This window comes from Coregonus clupeaformis, unplaced genomic scaffold (assembly GCF_020615455.1).
Source record: "Coregonus clupeaformis isolate EN_2021a unplaced genomic scaffold, ASM2061545v1 scaf0234, whole genome shotgun sequence".
Classification (NCBI taxonomy): Eukaryota; Metazoa; Chordata; class Actinopteri; order Salmoniformes; family Salmonidae; genus Coregonus; species Coregonus clupeaformis.
Genome location: NW_025533689.1, coordinates 146390 through 172457, shown reverse-complemented (window position 1 = coordinate 172457; position 26068 = coordinate 146390). Strand labels below are relative to the sequence as shown.

Genomic DNA, 26068 nt, shown 5'->3' with positions numbered 1-26068 from the left:
CATGCAGATAAGGAAATATTCATATATCAAGGTAGTCAGTTAGAAGTGTATATTTCAGGATTAGAATCTTGTTTAAAAATATGTAGAACTACATAACATCTTAGTGCAGAACATCAAGAAATTCTGGAATGAGTCACATTTTACTGTGTAAATTGTCAATGTTAACATATTGTTTGAGCTATATCTCTAAAGAGCACTGTAATGAATTATAATTTCATAGAACGAGGAGCACAGGGACGCCATGCTTTTCAAAGGCACTTTCCAACTATGCAACATGCCACATGTTTAAACTCTGAACAAGTAAAGGCAACACTATTTGGCACTTATTACATTACACACTGACATTATCTGTGGACGTTCTGTTCGCCTACTGAACTTCTCTGTATCTCATGAACAATGTCAAAGTAGTGGTTGAATCTATATACAACTACTGGACTTCTCGCTGAATGTCCCCAGTGTCTTTCACAGATAGGAAGACAGGCACTACATTATAGGAATGTGGGTGTCGTGTCAGTGTCCTTTGTCTTTAGTTCCAGTTCCACTTGGAGGTTTCAGTACTCTGCATGCAGAGGGAAGTCTTTGTGCTTGTTGCCCCTGCAGTGAGGAGGAGGGTACGTCAGGTAAGAACAGGTAAAAGAGGAAAGTGGGGTTGAAGTCAGCATCTAGACACTCTGGACTCACCATTCCATAGCGAATCCTCTCCAATTCCTGTTGAAATCCAGGATGATTTTCATGTCTTCGTCATTCAGCTCAAAGTCCAACACCTGTTTGAAGGCAACAAAATAAGTATGTTGAAGTGTGAAGGAACCGGTGACTTGAAACCAAAAGATTGTAGGGGGGGCGCAACTCAATATTAGGAAGGAGTTCCTAATGTTTTTCACAATGTGTATACGACGAGAAGTGTAAGAAGTGTGAAGAGGTCTGTGGCTCTGGTGTAAGGATCTTGCCCCCCCAAAGCACGAGGTTGTAGGTGCGAACTCAGGTGCCAGCTCTTGAGCATGGTTGGGTACTGAGGACTGCTGGTCAGTGAGTCAAGGCCACTTCAGGGAGTGGCTGCCACACAATGATGCCCGGAGGGCAGTGGAGTTGGCTAGAAGGGCGTGACAAGCGGACGGGCTAAACCACTCCTGGAAAAAGTGGGCACTTAGTTTTTAAAATGGAGATGTGCCCACTTTTTCCAGGAGTTTTTCTCCATAACTGCTGCTTTTCACAGGAGGGGACCCCAGGTATTTACCTCCATGAGTTCTGAGAGCCTTCAAACTATCCTGGAGAATCAACGCAACCACATTCAGGAGCTGAGCCTGGGATCGAACCTACAACCCTGTACATCAGAGGTAAGATTCTTACCAGAGCCAATGGCTCTTCCACACTTAGAACACTGCTCTTCATATATGACAATGAAAGCTGCAGAAAACAGACAAGAGATGAGATTTGAACCTAGAAGGGGATTTAACCTCTGAGCGACCAACTCCTTCAGGATTCTGACTTTCCAGAATTGTCCTGTGTAAGCACGCCCTTAGAATGCACTTAGTGGTTTCCACATCTCTATCTAGGCAGTTCTATGTGATAGGAAAAGACACTGCCAAAGTTCAATGAAGTGAAACATTTTATTTGAAGTAAAAAATATATATATTTTATTGAATCGCTTCCATCCAGTTATAATTGTCAAAAAATACCTGGAAATTTTCCTTGATCCGGGAGGGCGTCGCCGACTTGGGAATGACGATCACATTCCTTTGGATTTGAAAGCGGATAAGGACCTGTGGAGAGGATAAGAACAGCGATATGTCACTTGACTTACCCTAGACCAAGACTCCTTTTACCCAGCCAAAGAATGTAACTGTTACCATGTGAGCGTTGGACCGACACCCCAATGACACAGTTTCAAAACAATGATTCTTATGTTAGAAGAGACTTGTCTTGGAAAACGGCAGCCAAAACCCATTCGAACCCCTAGCTGTTTTCTTTAAACGCTCCACATGGGACCCATATCCAATTTCATACATAGGCTAATCATTGTATATAGATCTATCAGCATATATAATTGTACTGTAAGGTTATTTTGAAGAGTGGTACATCAGCCGTGTTAACCTCAACTTGAATGGACTGAGAAATTGAGAATGTCACAAATCATGACAGGAGTAAGCATGGTTGAGAACACGGTTGGTTCTGCCCTTTGTATTCCCTATAACTAGGGCCCTGGGTTTGGTGCAATCATGTGACATGCCTGGATTTTAACCTTTTTATTTAAAGCTTTTTCATCAAAGTGTTCCCTTTCCTTTTTATGTCAGATGGTCCACCAACATACTCAGACAATTGCTTTCATTTTTGGTGTAATTCAATATTTCTGGATAAGGTTTAAAATACAGGATAAAATCTTGCTACAGTATGTCACTAAAGGCAGAATTAGGGGAAAGTTCACCGTTTGTAAAGGTTATTGTTGTTTCTCTCATACCTGTGCTGTGGTCTTATTGTGTTTATCAGCGATGGCCTTTATCTTTGGGTCCTCAAGCAGAGCCGGCTCACCAGGTTTCGCCCTGTTGAAAATGTAATTTATTTTAGTCTTCCTTATGTTGACATGGTCAAACACATGTCATTTTTAATGGTGGGTGGGGCCTGAAAAAAATCTGTAAGTAGGGAAAGAGTAGGGTCCGACACCGCACACGCTCATTGAAACGTTGTCAATAACCAATTAAATACAATGCATGTTTTGGATAATTTCAGTGTACAGGTCAATTGTACTTTATACACATTAGGAACATCTTATAAAAGTGTGATCTATCTCACCATGGTCTGTCTGGGGAGCCCAGAGGGCTGTAGGCTGTCACTGAGATGCCTTTAGAGTGACAGTAGTTGATCAGCTTCTCCTGAGTCAGATAGGGGTGGCATTCAATCTGGAGGGACAAATGCAAAGATGAGGCGTTGGTAATACAGAGATGGGGCAATAACGCCTTGATACAAACTGTACTGACTTGTTTTTTCTGTCTTGATCATCAGACTACAGTACCTGGTTGTTGGCAGGTTTATACTTGAGGCCTGGCTTGTTCAGGATGGATTCAATCTGGTCTTTGTTAAAGTTGGAGACACCGATAGCCTTGACCAGACCAGCATCCACCAGCTCCTCCATACCCTGTTCAATAAGTCAAGATCTAGCTCAGTAAACTGCCAAATGTCTTGTAGTATGATCTTGTTTGCTAGTGTTGGGGATGTTTGTTTCGGAATACAGTATACCATTTTTTGTTTTCCTTACCTCCCAAGTGTCCAGGAAATTGCTGTCACCTGCGATTACTTGTCCATCTTCACCAATAGGAAATAGGTTCTCACCAGGCTGCAATGACAAGCAAACTAGTTACAGGGCAATAGTCCTCTCACTCTTAACCAGGGATAGTTTGAAAGCTGATAGAGTAATTGTATTGACACAGACACATACAGTACCTGAAAACACATAGGGAAGTGTATCAGGTAGAGATCCAGGTAGTCTAGTTTGAGGTCCCTCAGAGTCTTCTGACAGGCTTCCTTCACCATAGACTTCTGATGGAGAGTACACCACAGCTATTTGGGAGACAGTAATATTAGACTGCTGCAGCGCATGTTGAAATAGAATATAAATGCCAATATAGCCTATGGACAAATTGAAGTGTCATGGTGATGTGTGGCAGTTGAGTAAGAGTGCACCCAAAACAAATGATAGTACTAGCATGACATTGGTCACCATACAGAGCATGTACATGACATGCCTTCAGCATTTGTCTGCCTGGCATCTAGGGGGAAATCATAGTGGCTCCATGACCAAATCTACAAACATGACTAATGCATCTTGTGATTATATTCCCCTTTCTGGCACAGTGACCAAGTCGATAATCGTCCTCGTACGCACCTTACTGACGATGAAAATCTCCTCTCTCTTCACCACCCCCTGGCCAATCATGGTGTGAATGCCATCCCCCACCTCATCCTCATTCTGGTAACAGTAGGCTCCGTCTATGTGTCTGTAGCCTGCAGAGATGGCTGCTCTCACTGCCTCTGCTACCTTGCCTGCTTCTGCCTGCACAGGGATTCAGAGGAATTACAGATTAGGGCCTAGATATTGTGTTCTATTGTGGTTACCTCACACTTGAGCCTATGTCAGAAAGGCTACATAATACTGTAGAAATACTAATCATGACAGATGTATGATTATACTGTATAATATATTCATCATCATTTAATATCACAGAGTTATGTAACTAAATGATGGCCTATATTGGTAGGTCAAAAGTCAAGTATAGGCTAACCCCGATTCCAAGTGTGACAGTAAAATATTTGTGCAAAAATAAGATGCTTAATCTTGGTCATCATCATAGTTCATTAAAACTCTCAGGATATATGGGAAATGAGAAGATGAACATACCAGTAGCTGCCAAAGGAAAGAAGCCGTTAACTGCCAATTTTTGATTCCACGTGTTCAGTTCAACAATTATCAATGCCATCCATGCAAGATGACTAGAATAAACAAATTGCGCTTTATCTTACCCTCCATGTGCCCAAGCCCACGATAGGCATGCTGGCCCCGGTGTTGAGCGTTACAGTGGGTGTGGGTGTCATCTTTAAAGATCTGCTGTAGTATCAATCCTAGGATGCTGGGTTGTGAGAGGAGAGGATCCCTGTATTCAGAGGGGAAGGAATCAGTATTCTCAGTGCAGCACATAAAGAGCTGAAACACAGATGTGAGGAGGGTTATGGGGTTTATGTAGAGGGATAGTGTCTGTGTTTGATTAGTTACGCCTGCCTCCCGTCCCCTACAGCTAAAGCAGCGAATGGGGCTAGAAAAGGGAGTGACGGAGTAGCTGAATGAATCAGCATGTATATGTGTGTGTGTGTGCATGCACAGAGAGTTTGCTTGTCACAATGACAAGGGGACACATTGTTTGTTTAAATAATTCAGGGTGTGATGCAGCATGCATCTCATGCTAATGTTGATTGAGTTGAAGAACATATGATATAACATGATGTCATCGAGTATATAGCTTTTTTTTTGGTGTTGATCGGTATTTGTAGATTGTCTAGAGCCGAATCATCTTCCTTATACAAGGTAACAACCTGCTCACTGATTGGCTAGTGTTCAAATACAACATTATTGCAACCTTGGAGTGATTTTTGACCTTGCAATGATTGTGATAAAAAGGACAAGTCATGCTGATTTCAACAGTCAGTGAGTCAAGCTGTAATACTTGAGTCATTGACTGTTGAAATCAGCATCCTGTGCATACATTTTTTGTATGGTGTGACTAGCATAAAAACACAATAGGTTAGATTAAATGCAACAGACCCAGAACCACAGACTCCATATTTTATGCAGATCTGCAACAGAAGCCTCAAAAGCATAGATAGTTTACTAGATTTGAACCCACAAGCTATCTAGGTTAGGCATACGGTTAGCAGTGTGGTTAAGGTGAGGTTTAAAATCACATTTTAAGAAGAGAAATGGACGGGGTTTATGATTTTGGCTGTGGTAACTAGTGATGGCCCTGAATAGCCTGTCTAGAGGTCTCTGGAGCCACAAACTAGCTAGCTAGCTGTTTTATGCACTTTTATCTGAACTTGAAAAAAGTGAAAATGTACAAACAAAGGATGAAAAGCTGAGATTGAACAGCACATTAGATTAGTCTATGCCTGGATTGAACCCATATCACCCAATAAAGACCTTAGCTACCCAGATAGCAAGAAGGATCCATGCCAGATCCACGCCTGGATCTATTGAAACGGACCTGGGGTCCAGATGCACAACGGGCCAATACCGGCGTGGATCTGGATTCCGGATCTAAAACAGAGTTGGGCCATGACAGGCCCAGCTTTTTCCCAAATCTCCCATACATATTTTACCTCCGGATTGGCTCTGGGCCAGATCTGTATCAGCTCTGATTTTGACTCATTACTGATAGTGAGGTGTTCTAATTTTCTTACTTTAAATACTGTATGTTGAGCAATGAATTCAGATTAAAATGTAAATGGGTTTTAACATATTTAAGTTCTTTGTGACACATTTCCATCCAGACCATAACATTATCCTACCATAATTCTCATCATAACTGACATTTTAATTACATTTAATTAATAGCTTTAACACGTAAATATCTTTTCAAACACACATACCTAAAGTATTGCAGTAGTTATTGGTGATTCTGTAAAAGCATACTGTACAACTGTAAATACTTAACCACGGTAATCTACTGACTCAAATACTAAAATAAAACATGAAACAACATTTATTGATTTAAAAATGTATTCAAATGTGTGTGCAAAGTGGTGTAATTGTTATACTTTTAAATTAAAGACATCAACCAGAAACATTTTCAATAAGTATACTGAACAAAAATATAAACGCAACATGCAACAATTTCAAATATTTTACTGAGGTACAGTTCATATTAGGAAAACTTCATTAGGCCCTAATCTGTGGATTTCACATGACTGGGAATACAGATATGCATCTGTTGGTCACAGATACAGTGGCTTGCGAAAGTATTCACCCCCCTTGCCATTTTTTCCTATTTTGTTGCCTTACAACCTGGAATTAAAATTGATTTTTGGGGGGTTTGTATCATTTGATTCACAAAACATGCCTAACACTTGGAAGATGCTAAATATTATTTTTTTGTGAAACAAACAAGAAATAAGACAAAAAAACAGAAAACTTGAGCGTGCATAACTAACTTATACCTGCCCATACCATAATGCCACTGCCACCATGGGGCACTCGGTTCACAACGTTGACATCAGCAAACCGCTCGCCCACACGACCCCATACAAGTGGTCTGTGGTTGATAGGCCGGTTGGAAGTACTGCTAAATTCTCTAAAACGACGTTGGAGGTGGTTTATGGTAGAGAAATGAACATTCTCTGGCAACAGCTCTGGTGGACATTCCTGCAGTCAGCATGCCAATTATACGCTCCCTCAAAACTTGAGACATCTGTGGCTTTTTATTGTCCACAGCACAAGGTGCACCTGTGTAATGATCATGCTGTTTAATCAGCTGCTTGATATGCCACACCTGTCAGATGGCAAAGGAGAAATGTTCACTAACAAGGATGCAAACAAATTTGTCCACAATCTGAGAAAAATAAGCTTTTTGTGCGTATGGAACATTTCTGTGATCTTTTTTTTTAGCTCATAAAACATGGGACCAACCAATGTTGCGTTAATATTTTTGTTTGCAACACAAAGACAAAGGCTTATGTTACTATCTCACCACTCCCATATTAAAATGCAATGGCATTCCATATATTGCATTATGACATTACAAATAATTAACAATTTACCGGTATAATCGGGTATTAGAAGTAAAGTGGAAGGTATTAGAAGTAAAGTGGCACTGCGGAAAGACCCACAAGAACAAATAGGGGCTGAAAATAAAACAAGCCAGGACCAAATGTGGAAGAGTGGAGATACAGGTGCAGCGCAAAGTTGTAGCACCTCGTAAGACACAGAACTCCAGTCCGGAAGCACCTCACAGCACTGGAGATCTCTCAGCACCCGTGTCACCTCAAGGCCGCAGGAGGGACCCATCTGATGCCACCCCAGAAACCCAAGCCCGACCAACCCAACCAACAACAGAAATAATGAAATGGCCAAAGATGAGCGAAACCAAGGAATGGAATCAACTAGACCAAGACCTCAACAAAGTCCTAGAATCACTAGCTGGGACAGCTGAACGGAAAGTTGACACCCTCACAAAAATCACTTATAATCTGGTGATCCTGCTGTTGTCACATGCTACACATGCACATATGTGTGCACATGCATCCATCTATCCAATGTTATCATGATGTGTTATAAGAGATATTATACTTTAGTAATCCACAATGACCTGGTGATGTAAAAGTCTAATAATGGCATTATCTTCCATATTCCTACAGATACCTTGCAACTGGAGATTCCTTTAAAACGATTGCCTACAGTTACCGTGTAGGGCACTGCACGGTTGGGTGATCAGGGCCATCTGGGACTGTCTCGTGGGGGAATTCAGGCGTGTGAAGGCTACCGGTGTCCTGCATAACTTCATGAGGATGGACACGAGGACCAGGAGGGGATCTGCAGCTCGCTGCCGTGTGCCAGAGGAGAGGTCTGCTGCTCTGCAGGATGTTTCAAGGATGGGGGCCAACAACGCAGCACAGGAGGCAGTCCGTGTGCAGGAGATCTTCACCTCCTACTTCTTCGAAGAGGGTGCTGTTCCCTGGCAACACCATAGACTGCACTATGCACAACCAAAGGCTCTTTTAAGAGCCATCCACATTGCAATAAGAGTATTCTTCCATTTACTTAACTATGTCAACTGCAGTTATTCAATTCCCAGTTTCTCTCCCTTTGATTTCTACTTCTCAGGTGAGGGTGCTGTTTAGGTAAGGGTGATGTCTGTACAAAAACAAAACACCTACACACTCGCGTATCAATCTGATTGATGGATTGTGTGGTGCAGTAAGCAGGCTCAGGTGTATAACTGTGGCTCCTTCCAACTTCAAAGAATAGGCAAGAGGACCAACCATGGAGAATAGTAAGACTTCATTATTTCTATTTACAGTATATAACTACACTATATTGTTTGTCCTCGTGTGTCTGTGCATGTTTTTCAGTATAAAATACTCTGCAGACACTTAGTGTGGACACCAGGTGAGGCCACACACACAGATTCCTGTTGAACACTGTCTCTTTAACTACCTTATCTTCTCATTAACAGTCTCTCTCTCCTTCACTTCATCCCTCTTCTCCCTAAATCATCTAGGCTATATCAGCTGTGTCGGTGAACCCCTCCCACATCTGAACTGGCTACATAGAGGGCACAGCATGATCAGAGGTGAGAGGTCACTTGGTCGGGTCAACAGGAAGTATTATTAAAGAGATGCTTTACATTGAAATATAGATAGAGATGTAGTAGTCCCAGAGTTAATGATCCAAGGTCAGTTTTGCGTTTCACCTCCTGATGATTATGATGACTGAGAGTGTTAGAAAAAAACAAGACTTAATCATGCTCTCTCTCGCCAACCCCCAGTCCCGTCATCGCTACCTCACCCGCCCAAGGCTGGTTAGGAGACACCGCTAGAGACACTATTATGTAATTGTGATGAACTGAAAGAATATTAAGTTTAGTAGCACTGTAATTCATTAATCATATGCTGTCTTCCATGCTCCTCTTTTCTTACTTAATTCCCTTTCTGTCTTTTACACTCTCTCACACCTCTCTCCCCACCTTCTCTTTCTTCCTGTTTTTATAATGGACACCAGATGTGCATTGAAGTACAGATTGAACTTGAATTTATAATATAATATTACAATTATAATATTTCTATTAAAAATGGATTATGTATTTATAACACTTGGATAATTAACTTTTTCCAATAAAGCATTTCACATTCTCTACTGGTTGAAATTAAGTCTCTCATCTGATGAAATACTACACCTATCCTGTGTCCTCAGATCAGTGCAGATGAAGGAAATTAGATATTGAGATGAACCTATGATGCATAGGAAGTGTAGTGTACTGTTTTTTAAATTCTGTTTCTGTATATATGAATTACAAATCAGCCTTTAACTAGTTAAATCATGTTTCTAGTCTATTGCATAGTTTCAATGTGTAACCAGTGATGTCCCAGGACCAGGATTGTTAAACACTGTTGAAGTGTATAATTGTAATACATACAGACACAGCATCATTAAAAGACTGGAGTTTTATACTCCTGGTATTGTATATGACTGAAAAAGAATGTCTCACAGACATTCATACCTGAACTACACCGTTATTTGACAAGGTAGAGTACATAATCAGTGAATATATTCAATATACAAGCTACAATGTGGGGATCTCATGCTTGGTAATAACTACATGTATATACTACTTGCATCCTTGTCACAAAGTTATATTATACTCAATCCATAGGCTTCATTAATGTTATTCCGACTGTTTTGACGTTGATACAACCGGCTATGACAGCTGAGGTTCATAGCTAGGTTCTGAACTAATATTTATACCAAACGTTTTAGGGTCCATACACATATCGGCTACATAGCTAGCTGCACATCCATAGGCATACAGGTATTTTTATCCTCACCTGCACAATAAGCAAGAAAATAGTTAGCTAGCTACGTTCCTTCAGCTGCCTTGCATGGCAAATATCAGTAAGGCAAGCTTACACAATTGTACATTCAATTTGCAGTAAATACTTTAGATAGCTAGCTAGATTCTTTACATCCACTGTTTCACAAGACGACAGCCTGGTTTGTTGGTTGTTTTAGGAGTCCCTAAAACATGAAACAACCAGAATTACAATGTCATACTCATATCACAACGCCCATACAGCGCTGTTAAGTTAGCTGGCTAATGTTTGCTAAATAGCGATTTTCGTAAATTAACTTTATGACAAAAAAATAATGCATAATCGTTTGTCTCTACATTAACTAACATATTCTTCTCAACTGTACTTTTTTTTTTGCACGATTCGTTATGATGTTATAATTACTTGCATTTGCTTCAATCCTAGTATTTTTGTCAGCCATCTTTGCTGAAGAAAGTCTCCAGCGTTGGGTCGCATGGCGTTAAATTCGTCATGGTAACCACTCCATATGATTGGTCATCGCCCAGCGGGCGCCACTGGTGATTTGCATAAAGTTGGGACGTACTGGGTCAGTATTTGTAGTGCAGGAATGTGGGGTGGCAGTCAGTAAACATAACAGTATTACAGATCATCAGGCTGTATATATGGCGGAGCTGTTGGCCTTGAAGTGGGTGGAGGAAATTAAGCCAGATAGAATAGTTATTTGCTCTGACTCAAGTGCAGTGTTAATGAGCCTTTAGCTCACGTAGCAGACAAGACCTGTTTATGAGGTGCTACAAACCCATGGCAGGATTAAACAGATGGGTATTCAGATAAGATTTACTTTGGTTCAAGCCCATTTGGGGGTGGAGGGGAACGAGGCGGTAGATGAACAGGCTAAACAAGCACTTAGTAGTGGGGATGTTGATGCTGAAGTGTCAATGAGCAAGGCAGAGTAAAAAAGACTGATATATACAGTGATGGTGCAGAGATGGCAGGAGCAGTGGAATAGAAATAATAAGGGAAAGCATTTATTTCAGGTACAGAGGAAAGTCGGGGAGGGGGGGACGGCAGGAAGGGACAGAAGAGAGGAGGCTATTTTTACAAGATTAAGTGTGGGACACAGCCAGTTGAATAAGACATTAAATGTGATAGGAAAGCATCCATCAGGAAAGTGTGATTATTGTCAGGAAATAGAGACTGTGGAGCATGTCAATGCTGCCAATGACTGGAACGAACTGCAAAAATCTCTGAAGCTGGAGACTTTTATCTCCCTCACTAACTTTAAGCATCAGTTGTCAGAGCACCTTACCGATCACTGCACCTGTACACAGCCCATCTGAAATTAGCCCACCCAACTACCTCATCCCCATATTGTTATTTCTTTTGCTCATTTGCACCCCAGTATCTCTATTTGCACATCATCTCTTGCACATCTATCTTTCCAGTGTTAATACTAAATTGTAAATATTTTGCACTGTGGCCTATTTATTGCCTTACCTCCATAACTTGCTACATTTGCACACACTGTATATATATTTTCTGTTGTATTTTTGACTTTATGTTTTGTTTACCCCATATGTAACTCTGTGTTGTTGTTTTTTATCGCACTGCTTTGCTTTATCTTGGGCAGGTCGCAGTTGTAAATGAGAACTTGTTCTCAACTGGCTTACCTGGTTAAATAAAGGTGGGGAAAAAAACATGTATTGCTACAGTGTGGGCAGCATCAGAGGGAAAGAGAGAGGATGAGATTTAGTATGAGGGAGAAGGGGATACAGGAAATTAGTTGAAAGAGTATATTGAGAAGAACGTCATTAGATATAGTTTCACATATGTTGCTATCTTTTTTAAGAGAAACGGGGTTGGCAGGTAGGATTTAGTTTCTCCCTGTCTCTGGCCCACATTCCAGTACGGTAGGTGGCGGTAGTGCACCATAATGTTGGATGCCAACCGCCGATAAACCCCACTGAAGAAGAAGAAGTAGCTGTTTGAACACACAGCACCGGCGTAGACACCAGATGACCGAAACCTTGCAAAATTAAAATGATTTTTTAAGGCGACATGACATGCGCATTATTCACTGTTGATGACATTGCTAGCTGGCTAGCTGTTTTGACCGGATTTTGAAACCATCAACTGGATTGCTAAAATACATACAATATTGTCTCATTCATTAGACAAGACCATGCTACAGTTTCTGGTGAGTTGATATCGAAATGAAAACGATATTGCAAACTTTCTGCGTCTTTTTGTGATGTGTGTATTGATGATGGGCTAGCTAGTTTGCTAACTTAGCTAGCTATCATAACTATGCTGAATGCTAGCTAGTTAACCATGCATTGTCAATGCTGCTGACCTAGCTAGTAAAAACAACAATATGTATTCCGTCTTGAATAAAACTGTTTCTTTCTAATCTTGCAGGCTGGGTTTACCTTGGGAAACGTTGTTGGGATGTACCTCGCTCAAAACTACGAGGTACTAAGGGGAACAACTAGCGCCGCGGACTATACTCCACTTCCAACCGAGTGGAGCAGAGACAAGGCTTTGTGGAGTCTAACTCCCAACTACATCGACAAGGTCAATACTTTTAAAAAAAAGTGTATTATGTAACGCCTACCTTGTACCTATGTTTATCCTCTGTAGTTGCGTGCCTTTCTTTGTTTGCTGAAATCCATACTTTTTCAATAAACGTGAATCAAAAGCAACCACCAACTGTTTCCTTATTGAGATTCAATTGGCATTTGCGCAGAGTTGCCATCTTTGCGCAACAGCAATGAGCAAACAGTCGGTGGTTGTATTTGATTGAAAAAGTATGGATTTCAGCAAAAGAAAGGCACAACTACAGAGGACAAACATAGGTACACGTAGGTGTTTCATAATTCAATTTTTTTTTAAAGTATTGACCTTGGGCGAATCGATGTAGTTAGAGCTAGATTCCACATAGCCTGGTCTCTGCTCCACTCTGTTGGTGGAGTCATCAGAAACTTCCTTCACGGTGGAGTTTAGTCAGCTAGGGAACAACCCACTATATATGTCAGTTAGTGTCAATGGTTCCCTTGTGTATTTGCATGACAAATACAATAGGCCTATGTCATTGAACTCTTTCTTTTTGGCACTCTTCTCTGATTACTCCACCTCTGTTTAAGGTCCCCAACATTTCCAAAAAGATAGAAGCCTTCAAGAAGGATGTGGAGGCAAAGAAGAAACCTCCAGAGGAGTGAAGAGATGTTTCTTTACATCCATGTTGTTGATCAGAGCCAGATTGAAGAGATGGGGACAATTGGAACAACAAGATGCACACCACAGAGGATATTTTTTTCATCTAATTTAATCTTTGCTATTAAAGGCAATCTGTGTACTAAGGTTATTACATTGGCAGAGGAATAAATTGTAAAAAATAATAAAATGGATTCTCTAAGTAGGATTTTTAAAGTGCATGGACTGGCCCAGATTTTTTGTTTGTTTGTATTCATAAAGTACTTAGCTACTTTTTAAGATAATATTATGAGGGTGCTATTTATGAGTGGAAATGCAAAGATTAATAACTGCTGTGGGATCATCTAAACTCCAGAAACCTTGGCCTTATCCTCGCAAGCAGCTGGGCAGGGCAGGCCTTTAGGTGGGGCACTGGCAATAGCATTTATATCAAGTCTAAACATGGCATTTGTACAATATACGCTTGTCAGTTTTGCCAACTAAACAGAGTGCAGTTACTGCTTTTGAGTGGTGTTATCATATAAATACACTTGAATTGGGAGGCCTGTTCTATGGATTATATTTCTGTGGGTGTTATGTTATTGAGAATGAGCAGCTCATGTAAATTGCATCGTTTGGCGTCTATTCTAGGCTAAATGCTGTTCTCTAACATCGTAGGCCTAATTCAGATGTGCCTACATCTGTTTAGCCTGCATGAATACATTTGCTGAATTTTGTTCAAGTGTCTGTCATAAATTGAAAGGAGAAAGGTGTTACATTGCATAACAAGCTAATGTTGTCAAGCCAAAGGACCTAGCGCAATGCTTCATCACCATCCAGTAAAATATTATTTTGTGGGGTGGTTATTCTAACTAGCCATGTTTATTCTTAACATCCATTATCCAGAAAAGCATTCTTAACATGCATCACAACAATTTTTCTTGAGAGCATCTGGGTATGGTATGCCAGCAGAGGTCAACATATTTCCACGTTTTCTTTCCCCTGTGCTTTGTAAATAACTACCAATCCACCAGAGGTCACCAAAGTTCTATTTTGAATTTGAACAGAATAGATAAACAAAAATCTACATTATAATCAGGGCTCTATTCAATCTGTAAAGTTGAAGTGTTACAGATTCTGTGATCGATGTTTAAAGGTAATTTCCGATTTAGCCGACATAAGCAGTGTTTAGCATGAATGCAGTCTCTGCTAAAATTGGCAACAGTTGAGACTGCTGAGGGCTCATAATACTGGCTGGAATGAAGTGAATGCTATCAAACACGTGAAACCATTCCATTCACTCCATTCCGGCCATTATTATGAGCCGTCCTCCCCTCAGCAGGCTCCACTGATCGGGAAAATTGCCTTTAAATTTATATTGCGCTGTAAAGCTGGATTTCTGCCATGCGGATTGAATAGAGCCCGTACTAAACTATGACAATGTTTGCTTTGCTCTTGGCACGGTTTATGGTAGAATCACTTTTTGTTTTTTGGTTTCTTGCCCTTCATTCCTCCTGTTTTCTTTTTTGTTGACTCAGGCCATCCAAAGCCTCTGAACTCCAGACAGTCAACTGCATTGTGGGAAATGTAGTAAACATTCTGCATGGCTGCTGGACTGAGAATGTCCACTTCTGACTTGGTGGCTTTGGCACTGACTGATCTCTTCTTGGATGACCTTCTCCTCTCAGGCTTTTTGACAGGCCTGCCACTGTGTGACCTTGACTTTCTGGATTCTGTTGATTTTCTTAATTGTGTAGGCTGTGGACAAACCATTTGATAATCACTATAGATAACATGGAAAAGTTCATGTTAAGCAGTATGTTCAGTAATGTAGGCTACTAGCTCTACACTGCACCATTGACCAGTGATCAGTGTATGCAACAACTGCATCAAATTTACTGTACCATTGTGTGGACATTCCTCTTCTATATGATTTGTGAGATCATTCATTCTCTGCAAATGTGTCACCAAAGAAACCTGGAAACATCAGGGACATCACACATGGGTTACTTTTACTTTTCAAGTAAAGGATGCATGCCCACATCCCAAACCTTACAAGTTGCAATATGTCATTTTTCTATTAGGTCGTTGTGAACAAGTGAAATGAATTTTTAAATCAAATGAAGTCACACAAATTGAAATAACCTAGAATTGTAATAGAAATAGTTATGCTTACCAACCTTTCCGTGTAAAAGTCTGGCAGAGAGACGACATCCCATGAGTTTGTATCCTGTTGTCGTAGAGACTAGGCTTGTTCTTGGTGTTTGAATAGGCAGCCGCTTTTACAAGGTTGTCCCCCTTCTCTGTGCTGCTGGGCATGGCGTTAGTTGCTGTCTCACATGTCCTTTGTCTCCCACAAAGAATGTCTGTTTACATCACCATGGTAATCTGCTGATTATCTCCTGGCATCATGAATATTATATTACAAAAACACCATTCCTTATTGACAATCAATAAATAGACCTATACCAAAGGGGGGAAACTATTTTGCTTACCGTTTTAACTTTGGGATAAAAACAAAAAACACTTTCATACAAGAAATCATCACGTATTCTCACACTACCTGATCTCCAGGAAAACCTTATGTGGAATGCACATAAGTCAGACAACACTATCCTGAATAGGTTGTAAAAAGGGTGTAGACTTCCTAAACATTATCCATAGAAAAATGTATACTAATTAAAACCAGTGATCTCTTTATTTAGAAAATACAGTATATGAAGGTCAGAATTATCTTACAAGTTTAAACTCTGATATTATAATATGTCCTTCAACAGAATAATGCCTCTGTACAGGACGGTGATTGCACATACCCCCCTGAACAAAATCAATATTATTATAATCACACTGTCCTATAATTATGACAAAACACACACATAGCAACATCCAAACACTGCAAAACACATCCTCCAACTGTGCCAGAACTCAAACATACATATGTACTGTAGAGTATTTCCAGTGATTGTACAATTTCAGGTAGAAAAAGAGATATTGCATTGTTTTGAATGAGAGATGCTCTGAGTAAGGCATTCATTTATAATCAAAACTGGCACTCATTACTTTGGCACATGAGATTAGGGTTTCTGAAATAAAGTTGTGAGTAACTGCAACGAAAAGTGTAAAGAAATTATCAACATTGTGTTAGATTACTGTATGTACCAATCCAAGTGTAGACTACTTTTCAATGCTTACATTGTTATTACCATGTTATTGCAAGTCCACCAGTTGCATTCATACTTACATACTGTATAGGTATTGAGGAGGAAGCCATAGTTGTACAACCTGAACTTTATAATTATTGTACATACTGAAAACCTGAGAACCTCAAGATAAGCAGTTATTTTGAAAGCTTTTGCATTCAAGAAAACCCAGAAGTAAAGGCCAAATGGCTTTCTCTTCACCTGTGTGGGACAAACATGACATGTCTTTTGAGACACTCCAGAAGCACATGGTGCTGATTCAATAGACAAATGTATGTGCTTTTACCAAAACGCCCTACATATACCAATCGTGAGTGGGAGTACATTTTGAATGTGTTCTAAAAACTGAATTTTACATAAGTCACGTCAAAATATTGTATCAATTTCAGAATACAGCTTTAAATATGACATGTTCAAACAGAAATATAAAACTGCAGCCATGCACACTTAGTTTCCACAAAGAAGCACAATTCAGTTACACAATCAATGTTCAATACAAAGATAATACAACAAAGTACATCTCAGCCGCCTACACAAATTCCCCGGAGAGAGATACTAAAGACTACAGTAGATAGTATGAAAAAGTGACCATGATCATGTCTTATGTGCTTGTGTCATCAGAGAATGTTCCATAACCTTCAGAGAAAGTTACGGAACACTCAACAGAGAATACTTACTGGCCTTGACAGGCCAAGGTAGTTGTCATAAAAATCAGCATCATTGTGTGACAACTACTGTGTATTCAGCGAGGGAAATCATAGCCTCACAAGGATACTTGTAGCCCTTCAGCCGTTGTGCTGTTATTCAAAATTGGCTGCTGTGCTGCTCTGTGGAAGCGGGGAGGTGGACTGAGGGCTGAACCAAGACAGCCATGACACCTTTGGGAGGACAGAGAGTGAAGCACACAGGACTCCTCAGGTTCCCAGAGGGAGTCAGGGACACTGCCCTCGATTTACCCATAGACAGCCTTCCCACGTTGGGCCGATGAACCCCCTCCAGCCTCCCAATCCCTGGTCAAACTTCTCCAACCCTCCTCCTCTCTCTATTCTGCCTCCCTCTATCCATTGCCCTCTCTTCGCACAGGGAGATGTATGAACCTTTGACTGTGTGCCTATCATTCCAGTGCAGGATCTGTGTTCTTATTTTTTCTCATTGTTGGACATAAAAAACTGTAAAAACACCAGGAAATCAGCTCCAAGTGATTTTAATTTTGGAAATCTGTTCCCAAGTATTCCCACGCATAATAGAGAGACATGATCGTATACAAATGTAAGCAAGTTTTGAAGTTATTATCTTAGTCAAATACTATATTTGTTTGGGCTTTTTGCGGTCAATTTGATGTCTACAAATTATTTGTAATTATAAATTAATTATGTTGCCGCCCCCCAACCATCCGCTCAAGAAAAAAAATCGTCCCGCGGCTGAATCTAGTTGATGATCCCTGAGTTACAGGAATATCTGTTTCTGATTACATACATTAAAATACTATTAATCTACAAAGGGGAAAAGTTGTTAAATTCTCCCTTAAAAGCTTCCTGTGTTTTATATATATTTCCACACTTTGAGGTTGGAATAATACTATGAAAATGATGATAATGCCCTTTAAACATAAGAGCGGTTTCTTCCTGTTGTGGTGGGATGGAGTTTTGGTCTGCCTGGTGACATCAGCAGGCGGTAAATGAGTTAATAAACCAATAAAAAAAGAGAGTTCCAAACCTGTCTGCCAATAACAGCTAGTTTCCCCCTCCCTACTCAGACCACTCCCAGACAGTCCTAGCAAAATCCTTGCTTGAGAAATTGCTCTTTGCTAAGAAGCTATTTTTGTACATTTTTTTACCATTTTAATTTAAAACAATCACAGTAAGGTACTTAATTGTTAGTCTGTTAATATACAGTAGTTTCTTTCCAAAAAGGCAATTTTTCTAGAAATATATATCAACCACAATATAATCTGCAGCTAAGAGATTTACACACTAAAACATAATGGCTGTGATCAGAAATAAATACACCTGTAAAGCATAACATAAACTAAATATCGTGCTGGTACTTAAATGTACATCTTCATAAAAAAAAAGGACATGCCGTGGATGTAAAATGAATTATTCCACAAAGCACAGAAGATAACCAAATTTACATGAAGATCACAGTAGTCGTAGGCTTGTGTCCCTGGTATGTGTGTCCTCCCCCCTCACTGGGCCTGTTGTAGTAGGCCCTCCCATTGGATAGGCTGTGAAAACACTTCTCTCTCCAGCCACATTTCATAGCTGTAGTGGAAGTCCTCCGGCAGTTCAACACGCTGGCCCAGAACGCTTTGCAGGCAGTTGTCCACCGGGGCGAACTCTCCGTTCTGGTTCTTCTCATAGCGGCGGCTGTTGAACTTCTCGATGCTCTCCCTCAGGGCGCACTCCTCTGCCTGGAAGTCCCACGGCCTCGCGTCGATATCTGGAGGACAAAAGAACAACAACAACAGTCTATTAACTTGATGAACAACACCACATAACCCTTTCCCTTGTCTCTGTCGATTTTCTGTTTGGAATATACATGTTATACTATTGTTAAAGGACAATAGACCTCAATAATCAATCAATACAAAGAAAACAGTGAAGTCTGGGATTGCAATTACAGCAGAGGGACATGTGGGACCAAGGGATCTCTCTCCTCTCTTGCTCTCTGCCTATCCGGTCCATTGAGAATAGAACCTGAGACGTGATGACATACAGTTGTCTCTTTCTCTGAGGGCCTCTCACCCCTAGCTGACCCCTGGTTGGGTTACTATGGCAACACATCCTTAGTTACCGGCCTTCATCTTACTGTAGTTGGGTGATTGGACTTTCAGTTACGGAGATCCTAATCAAAGGCATATACAGTTGAAGTCGGAAGTTTACATACACTTAGGTTGGAGTCATTAAAACTCGTTTTTCAACCACTCCACAAATTTCTTGTTAACAAACTATAGTTTTGGCATGTCGGTTAGGACATCTACTTTGTGCATGACACAAGTAACAATTGTTTACAGACAGATTATTTCACTTATAATTCACTATATCACAATTCCAGTGGGTCAGAAGTTTACATACACTAAGTTGACTGTGCCTTTAAACAGCTTGGACAATTCCAGAAAATGATGTCATGGCTTTAGAAGCTTCTGATAGGCTAATTGACATCATTTGAGTCAATTGGAGGTGTACCTGTGGATGTATTTCAAGGCCTACCTTCAAACTCAGTGCCTCTTTACTTGACATCATGGGAAAATCAAAATAAATCAGCCAAGACCTCAGAAAAAAAACTGTAGACCTCCACAAGCCTTGTTCATCCTTGGGAGCAATTTCCAAACGCCTGAAAGTACCACGTTCATCTGTACAAACAATAGTGCGCAAGTATAAACACCATGGGACCATGCAGCCGTCATACCGCTCAGGAAGGAGACACGTTCTGTCTCCTAGAGATGAACGTACTTTGGTGCGAAAAGTGCAAATCAATCCCAGAACAACAGCAAAGGACCTTGTGAAGATCCTGGAGGAAACAGGTACAAAAGTATCTATATCCACAGTAAAACGAGTCCTATATCGACATAACCTGAAAGGCCGCTCAGCAAGGAAGAAGCCACTGCTCCAAAACCGCCATAAAAAAGCCAGACTACGGTTTGCAACTGCACATGGGGACAAAGATCGTACTTTTTGGAGAAATGTCCTCTGGTCTGATGAAACAAAAATAGAACTGTTTGGCCATAATAATGACCATCGTTATGTTTGGAGGAAAAAGGGGGATGCTTGCAAGCCGGAGAACATCATCCCAACCGTGAAGCATGGGGGTGGTAGAATCATGCTGTGGGGGTGCTTTGCTGCAGGAGGGTCTGGTGCACTTCAAAAAAATAGATGGCATCATGAGGAAGGAAAATTTGGTGGATATATTGAAGCAACATCTCAAGACATCAGTCAGGAATTTAAAGCTTGGTCGCAAATGGGTCTTCCAAATGGACAATGACCCCAAGCATACTTCTAAAGCTGTGGCAAAATGGCTTAAGGACAACTAAGTCAAGGTAGTGGAGTGGCCATCACAAAGCCCTGACCTCAATCATATAGAACATTTGTGGCAGAACTGAAAAAGCGTGTGCGAGCAAGGAGGCCTACAAACCTGACTCAGTTACACCAGCTCTGTCAGGAGGAATGGGCCAAAATTCACCCAACCTATTGTGGGAAGCTTGTGGAAGGCTACACAAAACGTTTGACCCAAGTTAAACAATTTAAAGGCAATGCTACCAAATACTAATTGAGTATATGTAAACTTCTCACCCACTGGGAATGTGATGAAAGAAATAAAAGAAATAAAAGCTTAAATAAATAATTCTCTCTACTATTACTCTGACATTTCACATTCTTAAAATAAAATGGTGATCCTAACTGACCTAAGAGGGAATTTTTACTAGGATTAAATGTCAGGAATTGTGAAAAACTGAGTTTAAATGTATTTGGTTAAGGTGTATGTAAACTTCCGACTTCAACTGTAGTATGTACCTACTGCATTACATTCACATTCATCATCACATTCCGATTCGTTGCATAGCTTTCACATCTCCTACACACCAGTGAATTAAGAGTTTACTTCAGGTATGCGTTTAAAAGTGTATTTCCTCTGCATCTTACCATTGCCATAGGCCCAATCGTCATTGAGCCTGTGTCGTACTTTCTGGTAGATGGCTGACATGGTCTTCATGTTGCTCTTCCTCCACTGGCGGCCCAGGTACTTGGTCTGGATCTTGAGCAGCTTGAGGACATATAGCTGCATCATGGCCTGTTTGACCTTCAGCGCCCTCTTCAGGATGGGAGCTGACTTGAACACCACCAACATCTGAGAGAGGAGGAGGAGAAGGAAGAGAAGGACACTGAGTGCATCTCAAAAGCGTCCCGTCACAAATCTTTGAATTCCAAACTGACCCCTAGCCTGTACTCCCTAGGCACTCTTGTAGATCTGAAAGGATTTGATAGGTTCTACAAGTGGGCATTGAATAAGGGACATACAGTATGATGCTAGAGAGAGAGGCAAGACCAGGTCTCGCTCACCATGGTCCTGGAGTGTTTCCACTTGGTCAGCTTGTTGAGGATCCTCAGCAGGTTGATGCAGGAGAAGAGATTCCGCCAGCAGAACTGATTACTGTCTCCAGCTTCCTACAACCACAGGAAACAACAGGGTTAGGAGAATTGAAACGCCCACAAAGAATACACATTAAACGGCCTACTATTTAGGATGGGTATCCGGACACGGCCAGTGTCTAATCTCAGCCAATTGATAAACCAAACCCATAGCCATGTCTTTAACATTTGAACAGTCTGATGTAAACACATGGGTTTGTGATCTGGACTCACCAAGCTCTCAGCCGTGAGTTCTGGCATCTCGTGGACCACACAGTGAGGGAAGTCCAGCACACATATACTACAATGAGAGCACACAGAGGAGATCACACACACAAAAAAAACGGATTATTACAGCCCATCTTTCTGTCAACAGTGGTGTTATACCTGTCATTGAGGTGTGAGAGACACATGTACCATCCACACCTGAACCCCTTGTGTTTTGGCACCTCCACCTAAACCCTGCAGCAACCTGTGTCTTTTATAAGCAGGAAATAAAAACCTGCCAGACAGAAGCCATGCCTTTATGTGGATGCAGATGGAAGCCATGCCTTTATGTGGGTGCAGATGCACCTCTGGCACTGTGGCAGAAATTAAGTGGTAGTCAGTTCTAGTCAGTGAGTCCTACCTGTTTTTGGCACTGATGTAAGACATGATGTTCTGGTTGAAGAACTTGAGGATGAGCGGGATGCAGTTAGCGAACACCAGGTGTTGAGAGACAATCTCAAACTGAAGAGAGAGAGAGAGAGACACAGGAAGTACAAGGTCACTGCAAAGTCACTGACTGTCTTTAGTGAACAAGAACCATGGAGGACAAGATAAAGCACTAAGTCACACTGGCCCTTTAATTCCTAATAAGGAAAAATTCATAGCTATTAAATAATAAAATATTAATCCTCCAACCCCAAGTCTTTCTATCTTTCATGAGCAACCTGCGGAGTTCAGGAAGTGCGATTTCTCCTCTTTTATACATTCTATGCAATCGTTTACTATCATCAAAAGAATGTTCAAGACCACTTTTTATTAGCACAGCTACTATTATTCCTGTATGCATATGAATTCAAAGTAGGAACTATGATGAGCATTCTATCATCATCATTTTGAGGTGAGAAAGACACTCTGAAATGACAACCCCTCTACACTCTCACAAGGGGAATGAGGGGGGTTCCAAAAAGAGGATTTAGCCAATCTGCTCTCCCTATAGGTACTCAGCTCTGCGCCACGGCTGTCTAAGAGCCAGCAGGATAGGAGCCATAGGAAGACTCATTTAACCCTTTCCGTCAGCTGGGTTCTGCAGTTGCATTAATAAGTATTTGTAACAAGCTTCATTTGAGAGTTGGTAGTGGGAAATAAAAGTGAAAGTGATCCTTTTGGGCAGTAGATAGCGCTACTATAATATTACATCCAGCTATGTTCATCCTATTAAATGGGGAACCAGCTCCTTTTTCATTTAGGATTTGACAGAACAGTCCTGACATGCTGCCAGGTATGGGATGCAGCCAGGTATAAGCACACTATTCTCAAAAGAGCAGATGCTCCATTTCTCTGTGAAGACAATTCACTACCTTTCAATAGTGGTGGCGTGCCAAACAGTACATCTTGAACCAATCCCTTTTGAAGGAGCATGATTTTGAGTGCTGAAGAGAGACACACTCTCTCATCTCTGGGAGAAGCAGCAGTAGGAGGACAATAAATGAAGCTAATCTCCCCAAAATAGGAATTATAATCCTCCTTTACAAGAGCAGATTTTGGAGGGAGCTCAGCTTTGCATTTTGGGAGATGGATAGTGCTGCTATGTACCCATTTATTGTCTGATGGTACTTCTCCAACCCTCCTCCTCCTCCTCTCTCTCTCTCTCTATTCTGCCTCCTTCTATCCATTGCCCTCTCTTCGCGCGGCGAGATGTATGAACCTTTGACTGTGTGCCTATCATTCCAGTGCAGGATCTGTGTTGTAGGCTGCCAGGAGCCAAAGGGATGGGGGCAGGGAGAGGAGATGAGAGAGACGTGGTGGTGAACGTGGAGGGCAGGGAGAGGAGAGAGAGCAGAGGCTGACCTGGTTGAGGTGGGGGTGGGGGGCAGAGTAGTGGTTAAAAAAATAGGTGGATAAACTGATCGCTGGTTGAGGTGAAAAAAGTAACTCTTCCTATACTTTCAATGCATTTTCCCGCAAAAGTGGTTAAACTGCATTTACCATCAAATACACCACTGGAAGAGATATGCGAGAGAGCAGCGGCAGACCTGAGGGGGTGGGGGAGAGGGAGGGATGGAGAGCAAGAGAGAGGCTGACCTGGTGTGTGAGGGTGGAAAGGTGGGAAACAGAGAAGGAGAGAGACAGAGGTAGAGAGAAAGAAAGACATATAGTGGTAGTAGGTGGCTTACTTGGTAGATGTGATTGAGTTTGAGGTGCTTGAGCAGCAGCAGCAGAAGTGCAGAGATGGCCTTGACGATGATCTCCTTATGTCTGTTCACGTCAATACCCAGCTTCATGCTCTGGAGGACCGTGATTCTGCCATCACACACACACACACACCTTTTATGTGATTCATAGCAACAACTTCCTTTGACATGATACATCTATAGTCATTCACTTTATTTCTGAACAAACTAAATTCATTTCCTTCTTATTGCCATCACTCAACTTAAGCCTGAACAGCAAAGATGACCGTGAGGGAACAAGGAGAGGCACAAAGCTTTTACACTTACGGCATCTCCTCTGGCAGCACATCAGCCAGTATATTGATGGAGTCCGTCTTGGCCTTAGACGTAGGTGCTGCAGCCAGCAGCAGCTTCAAAAGGGCAATCTGATAAATACAACATGGGTTTTAGCTTTCAACCTCTCAGCTCTGAAACATTACAGGACTATACAGCAAATACTTCGTAAAAATCTACAGTGCAGGCATGATTTTCGAGATGCAAAATAAGATGATGCCATGTGAAGTGTCTTGGTGGAGCAGAATATAATGGCAGATGTCCTCACCACATACTGAGACAGGTTAGGAAGCATTCCCAGATACAGGATCTCTATTGGGGTCTCGTCCACATCCTCTTCTCCCTGACCAACACAACACCACACAATATGAGTTACACACGGTTTATAGTCATCTTGTTTCCATTCACAAAGCCCTGTTCCAACACTTAGAAAATGAAGGATCATATTATTATGTTACCAGGTTAGTCTCATTGAGATTCAAAATCTATTTTACAAAATAGAAACAAAGTTTCATTCCAAAGACACATTTACAACATAAAACACAAAGCACTACAGTTTAAAAATATAAATGTAGACATTGAGCAGACAAGATGCTTTGGGGAGGTGTGGTGCAACTAGGGGTCAAATCATTGATAGCCCCCCCACTTCATTGTCCAGTATAGTTTTAGCCTAGCGTTAAGCTCATTCAAATAGAGGAGCTCCTGTAATTTCATATAAAGTCAACAGTAAGAAGCGTCACTGACCAGGGTCATGGGGCACTGTTGAAGCTCCTCTTCCCTCTTGATCTGCATCTCGGCTATGGAGACATATTTGTGCTGGAGGGAAAAGAGAGCATGGTGTTGGATATGGTGATTTAGCCTATACTCCACCACCACACAATATAAAGCACTATGAGAATTAGTGAAAAGCACTTCATAACCACAATCCATTCCATTCTATTCCAATGAGACATCACCATGGCGATATACTATAGTATTCTGACATTATCACTTGTCAGGCAGCGCCCGATGTGTAAACAGAAGAGGCTTTTAACGGGCGTTAATTAGACTTCACAGATTGACACACAGAAGGGCATTCCTCAGTGTAAGGGTGTTTCACAGTCAGTTCAAACACACAACTGATTTCTAAGTGGGATGTCAATGTCCAGGAATATTGACTAGCTGGTCAAATAAACTTCAATACTTCATCACCAGTATAACACTCGATCCTGGTGGAGAGAGAGGAATGGAGGGATTCAGATGAGAGGGGGAGTGGGTGAGAGGATAGAGGAGGAATGATAAGAGTGATTTCTCTCCTCCTTACCTGTTTAAGGGTCTTCACACTCTCGTGTATGGGTCTAGGAAGACCGACCAGTGTCTCTGTGTCACTACAGAACATACATAGCATCACTCAGCACAGCAACAGAGAGAGAACATTCACTGGCACTGCAATAACTATGACCACACATGGCAGTGTACTACATGGAGCGAGCCTTTCAGATAGAACACAGTGATAGTGACACTCACTTTCCCAGAGTGAAGCCGATGAACTTGTTCCTGCTGGTCTCCAGGAAGTGCTCGATGTCTTTCTCTCTGTGGAGACAGACGGGACAGACGAGACACAGACAGACAGACGAGACACAGACAGACGAGACACAGACAGACGAGACACAGACAGACGAGACAGACGAGACAGACGAGACAGACGAGACAGACGAGACAGACGAGACAGACGAGACAGACAGACAGACAGACAGACAGACAGACAGACAGACAGACAGACAGACAG

General features: G+C 41.4%; 4 protein-coding genes across 9 annotated transcripts in view; 1 reads left to right on the top strand and 3 right to left on the bottom strand.

Moving 5' to 3' along the window:
- Positions 1-34: 34 nt before the first annotated feature.
- On the bottom strand, positions 35-12923 carry LOC121543684 (aldo-keto reductase family 1 member B1). 2 transcript variants are annotated; one of them, XM_041853787.2, is made up of 11 exons: positions 12683-12923; positions 4513-4643; positions 3878-4045; positions 3436-3552; positions 3251-3328; positions 3008-3130; positions 2788-2894; positions 2456-2537; positions 1677-1760; positions 682-764; positions 35-594 (listed from the first exon to the last, which is right to left on the bottom strand). In XM_041853787.2, exons 2-11 carry the CDS (start codon positions 4582-4584, stop codon positions 552-554), a joined length of 957 nt encoding a protein of 318 aa, XP_041709721.1. In that variant the 5' UTR covers positions 4585-4643; positions 12683-12923; the 3' UTR covers positions 35-551. The 2 variants fall into 2 exon arrangements, with proteins under 2 accessions (XP_041709721.1, XP_041709722.1); XM_041853788.2 differs by lacking the exons at positions 4513-4643; positions 12683-12923 and adding an exon at positions 4391-4468.
- On the top strand, positions 12035-13500 carry LOC121543688 (short transmembrane mitochondrial protein 1). The gene is made up of 3 exons (XM_041853794.2): positions 12035-12265; positions 12487-12540; positions 13212-13500. The coding sequence occupies exons 1-3, from the start codon at positions 12251-12253 to the stop codon at positions 13284-13286; spliced, it is 144 nt and encodes a 47-aa protein (XP_041709728.1). The 5' UTR covers positions 12035-12250; the 3' UTR covers positions 13287-13500.
- Positions 13501-13587: 87 nt separating this feature from the next.
- LOC121543686 (small lysine-rich protein 1) lies at positions 13588-15760 on the bottom strand. 4 transcript variants are annotated; one of them, XM_041853791.2, is made up of 3 exons: positions 15437-15760; positions 15165-15237; positions 13588-15043 (listed from the first exon to the last, which is right to left on the bottom strand). In XM_041853791.2, the coding sequence occupies exons 2-3, from the start codon at positions 15176-15178 to the stop codon at positions 14737-14739; spliced, it is 321 nt and encodes a 106-aa protein (XP_041709725.1). In that variant the 5' UTR covers positions 15179-15237; positions 15437-15760; the 3' UTR covers positions 13588-14736. The 4 variants fall into 4 exon arrangements, with proteins under 4 accessions (XP_041709725.1, XP_041709724.1, XP_041709727.1 ...); XM_041853790.2 differs by having other exon boundaries at positions 15441-15760; XM_041853793.2 differs by having other exon boundaries at positions 13588-15018; positions 15441-15759.
- A 2506-nt stretch (positions 15761-18266) lies between these two features.
- Positions 18267-26068, bottom strand: part of LOC121543683 (striatin-interacting protein 1 homolog) — a 30694-nt gene continuing 22892 nt past the window's right edge. For both annotated transcript variants that reach the window (XM_041853785.1, XM_041853786.1), the window contains 11 exons: positions 25807-25872; positions 25604-25667; positions 25045-25116; positions 24569-24643; positions 24295-24392; positions 23971-24097; positions 22218-22318; positions 21824-21890; positions 21521-21625; positions 21104-21308; positions 18267-18902 (listed from right to left, as the gene is read on the bottom strand). In XM_041853785.1, the coding sequence (XP_041709719.1) occupies positions 18649-18902; positions 21104-21308; positions 21521-21625; positions 21824-21890; positions 22218-22318; positions 23971-24097; positions 24295-24392; positions 24569-24643; positions 25045-25116; positions 25604-25667; positions 25807-25872 (1234 nt within the window). In that variant the 3' untranslated portion in view covers positions 18267-18648. The remainder of the gene's footprint in view (positions 18903-21103; positions 21309-21520; positions 21626-21823; positions 21891-22217; positions 22319-23970; positions 24098-24294; positions 24393-24568; positions 24644-25044; positions 25117-25603; positions 25668-25806; positions 25873-26068) is intronic.

What these genes read in the sequence shown, in the direction of transcription:
- LOC121543684 (XM_041853787.2), bottom strand. Translation starts at nt 4,584, where the DNA reads ATGACACCCACACCCACTGTAACGCTCAACACCGGGGCCAGCATGCCT. An exon ending in AGATTTTCATCGTCAGTAAG is followed by an intron (nt 3,553 to 3,877) that starts GTGCGTACGAGG and finishes TCTCCCAAATAG; the next exon opens with CTGTGGTGTACTCTCCATCA. An exon ending in ATTTCCTGGACACTTGGGAG is followed by an intron (nt 3,131 to 3,250) that starts GTAAGGAAAACA and finishes CTTATTGAACAG; the next exon opens with GGTATGGAGGAGCTGGTGGA.
- LOC121543688 (XM_041853794.2), top strand. An exon ending in ACCTCGCTCAAAACTACGAG is followed by an intron (nt 12,541 to 13,211) that starts GTACTAAGGGGA and finishes CCTCTGTTTAAG; the next exon opens with GTCCCCAACATTTCCAAAAA.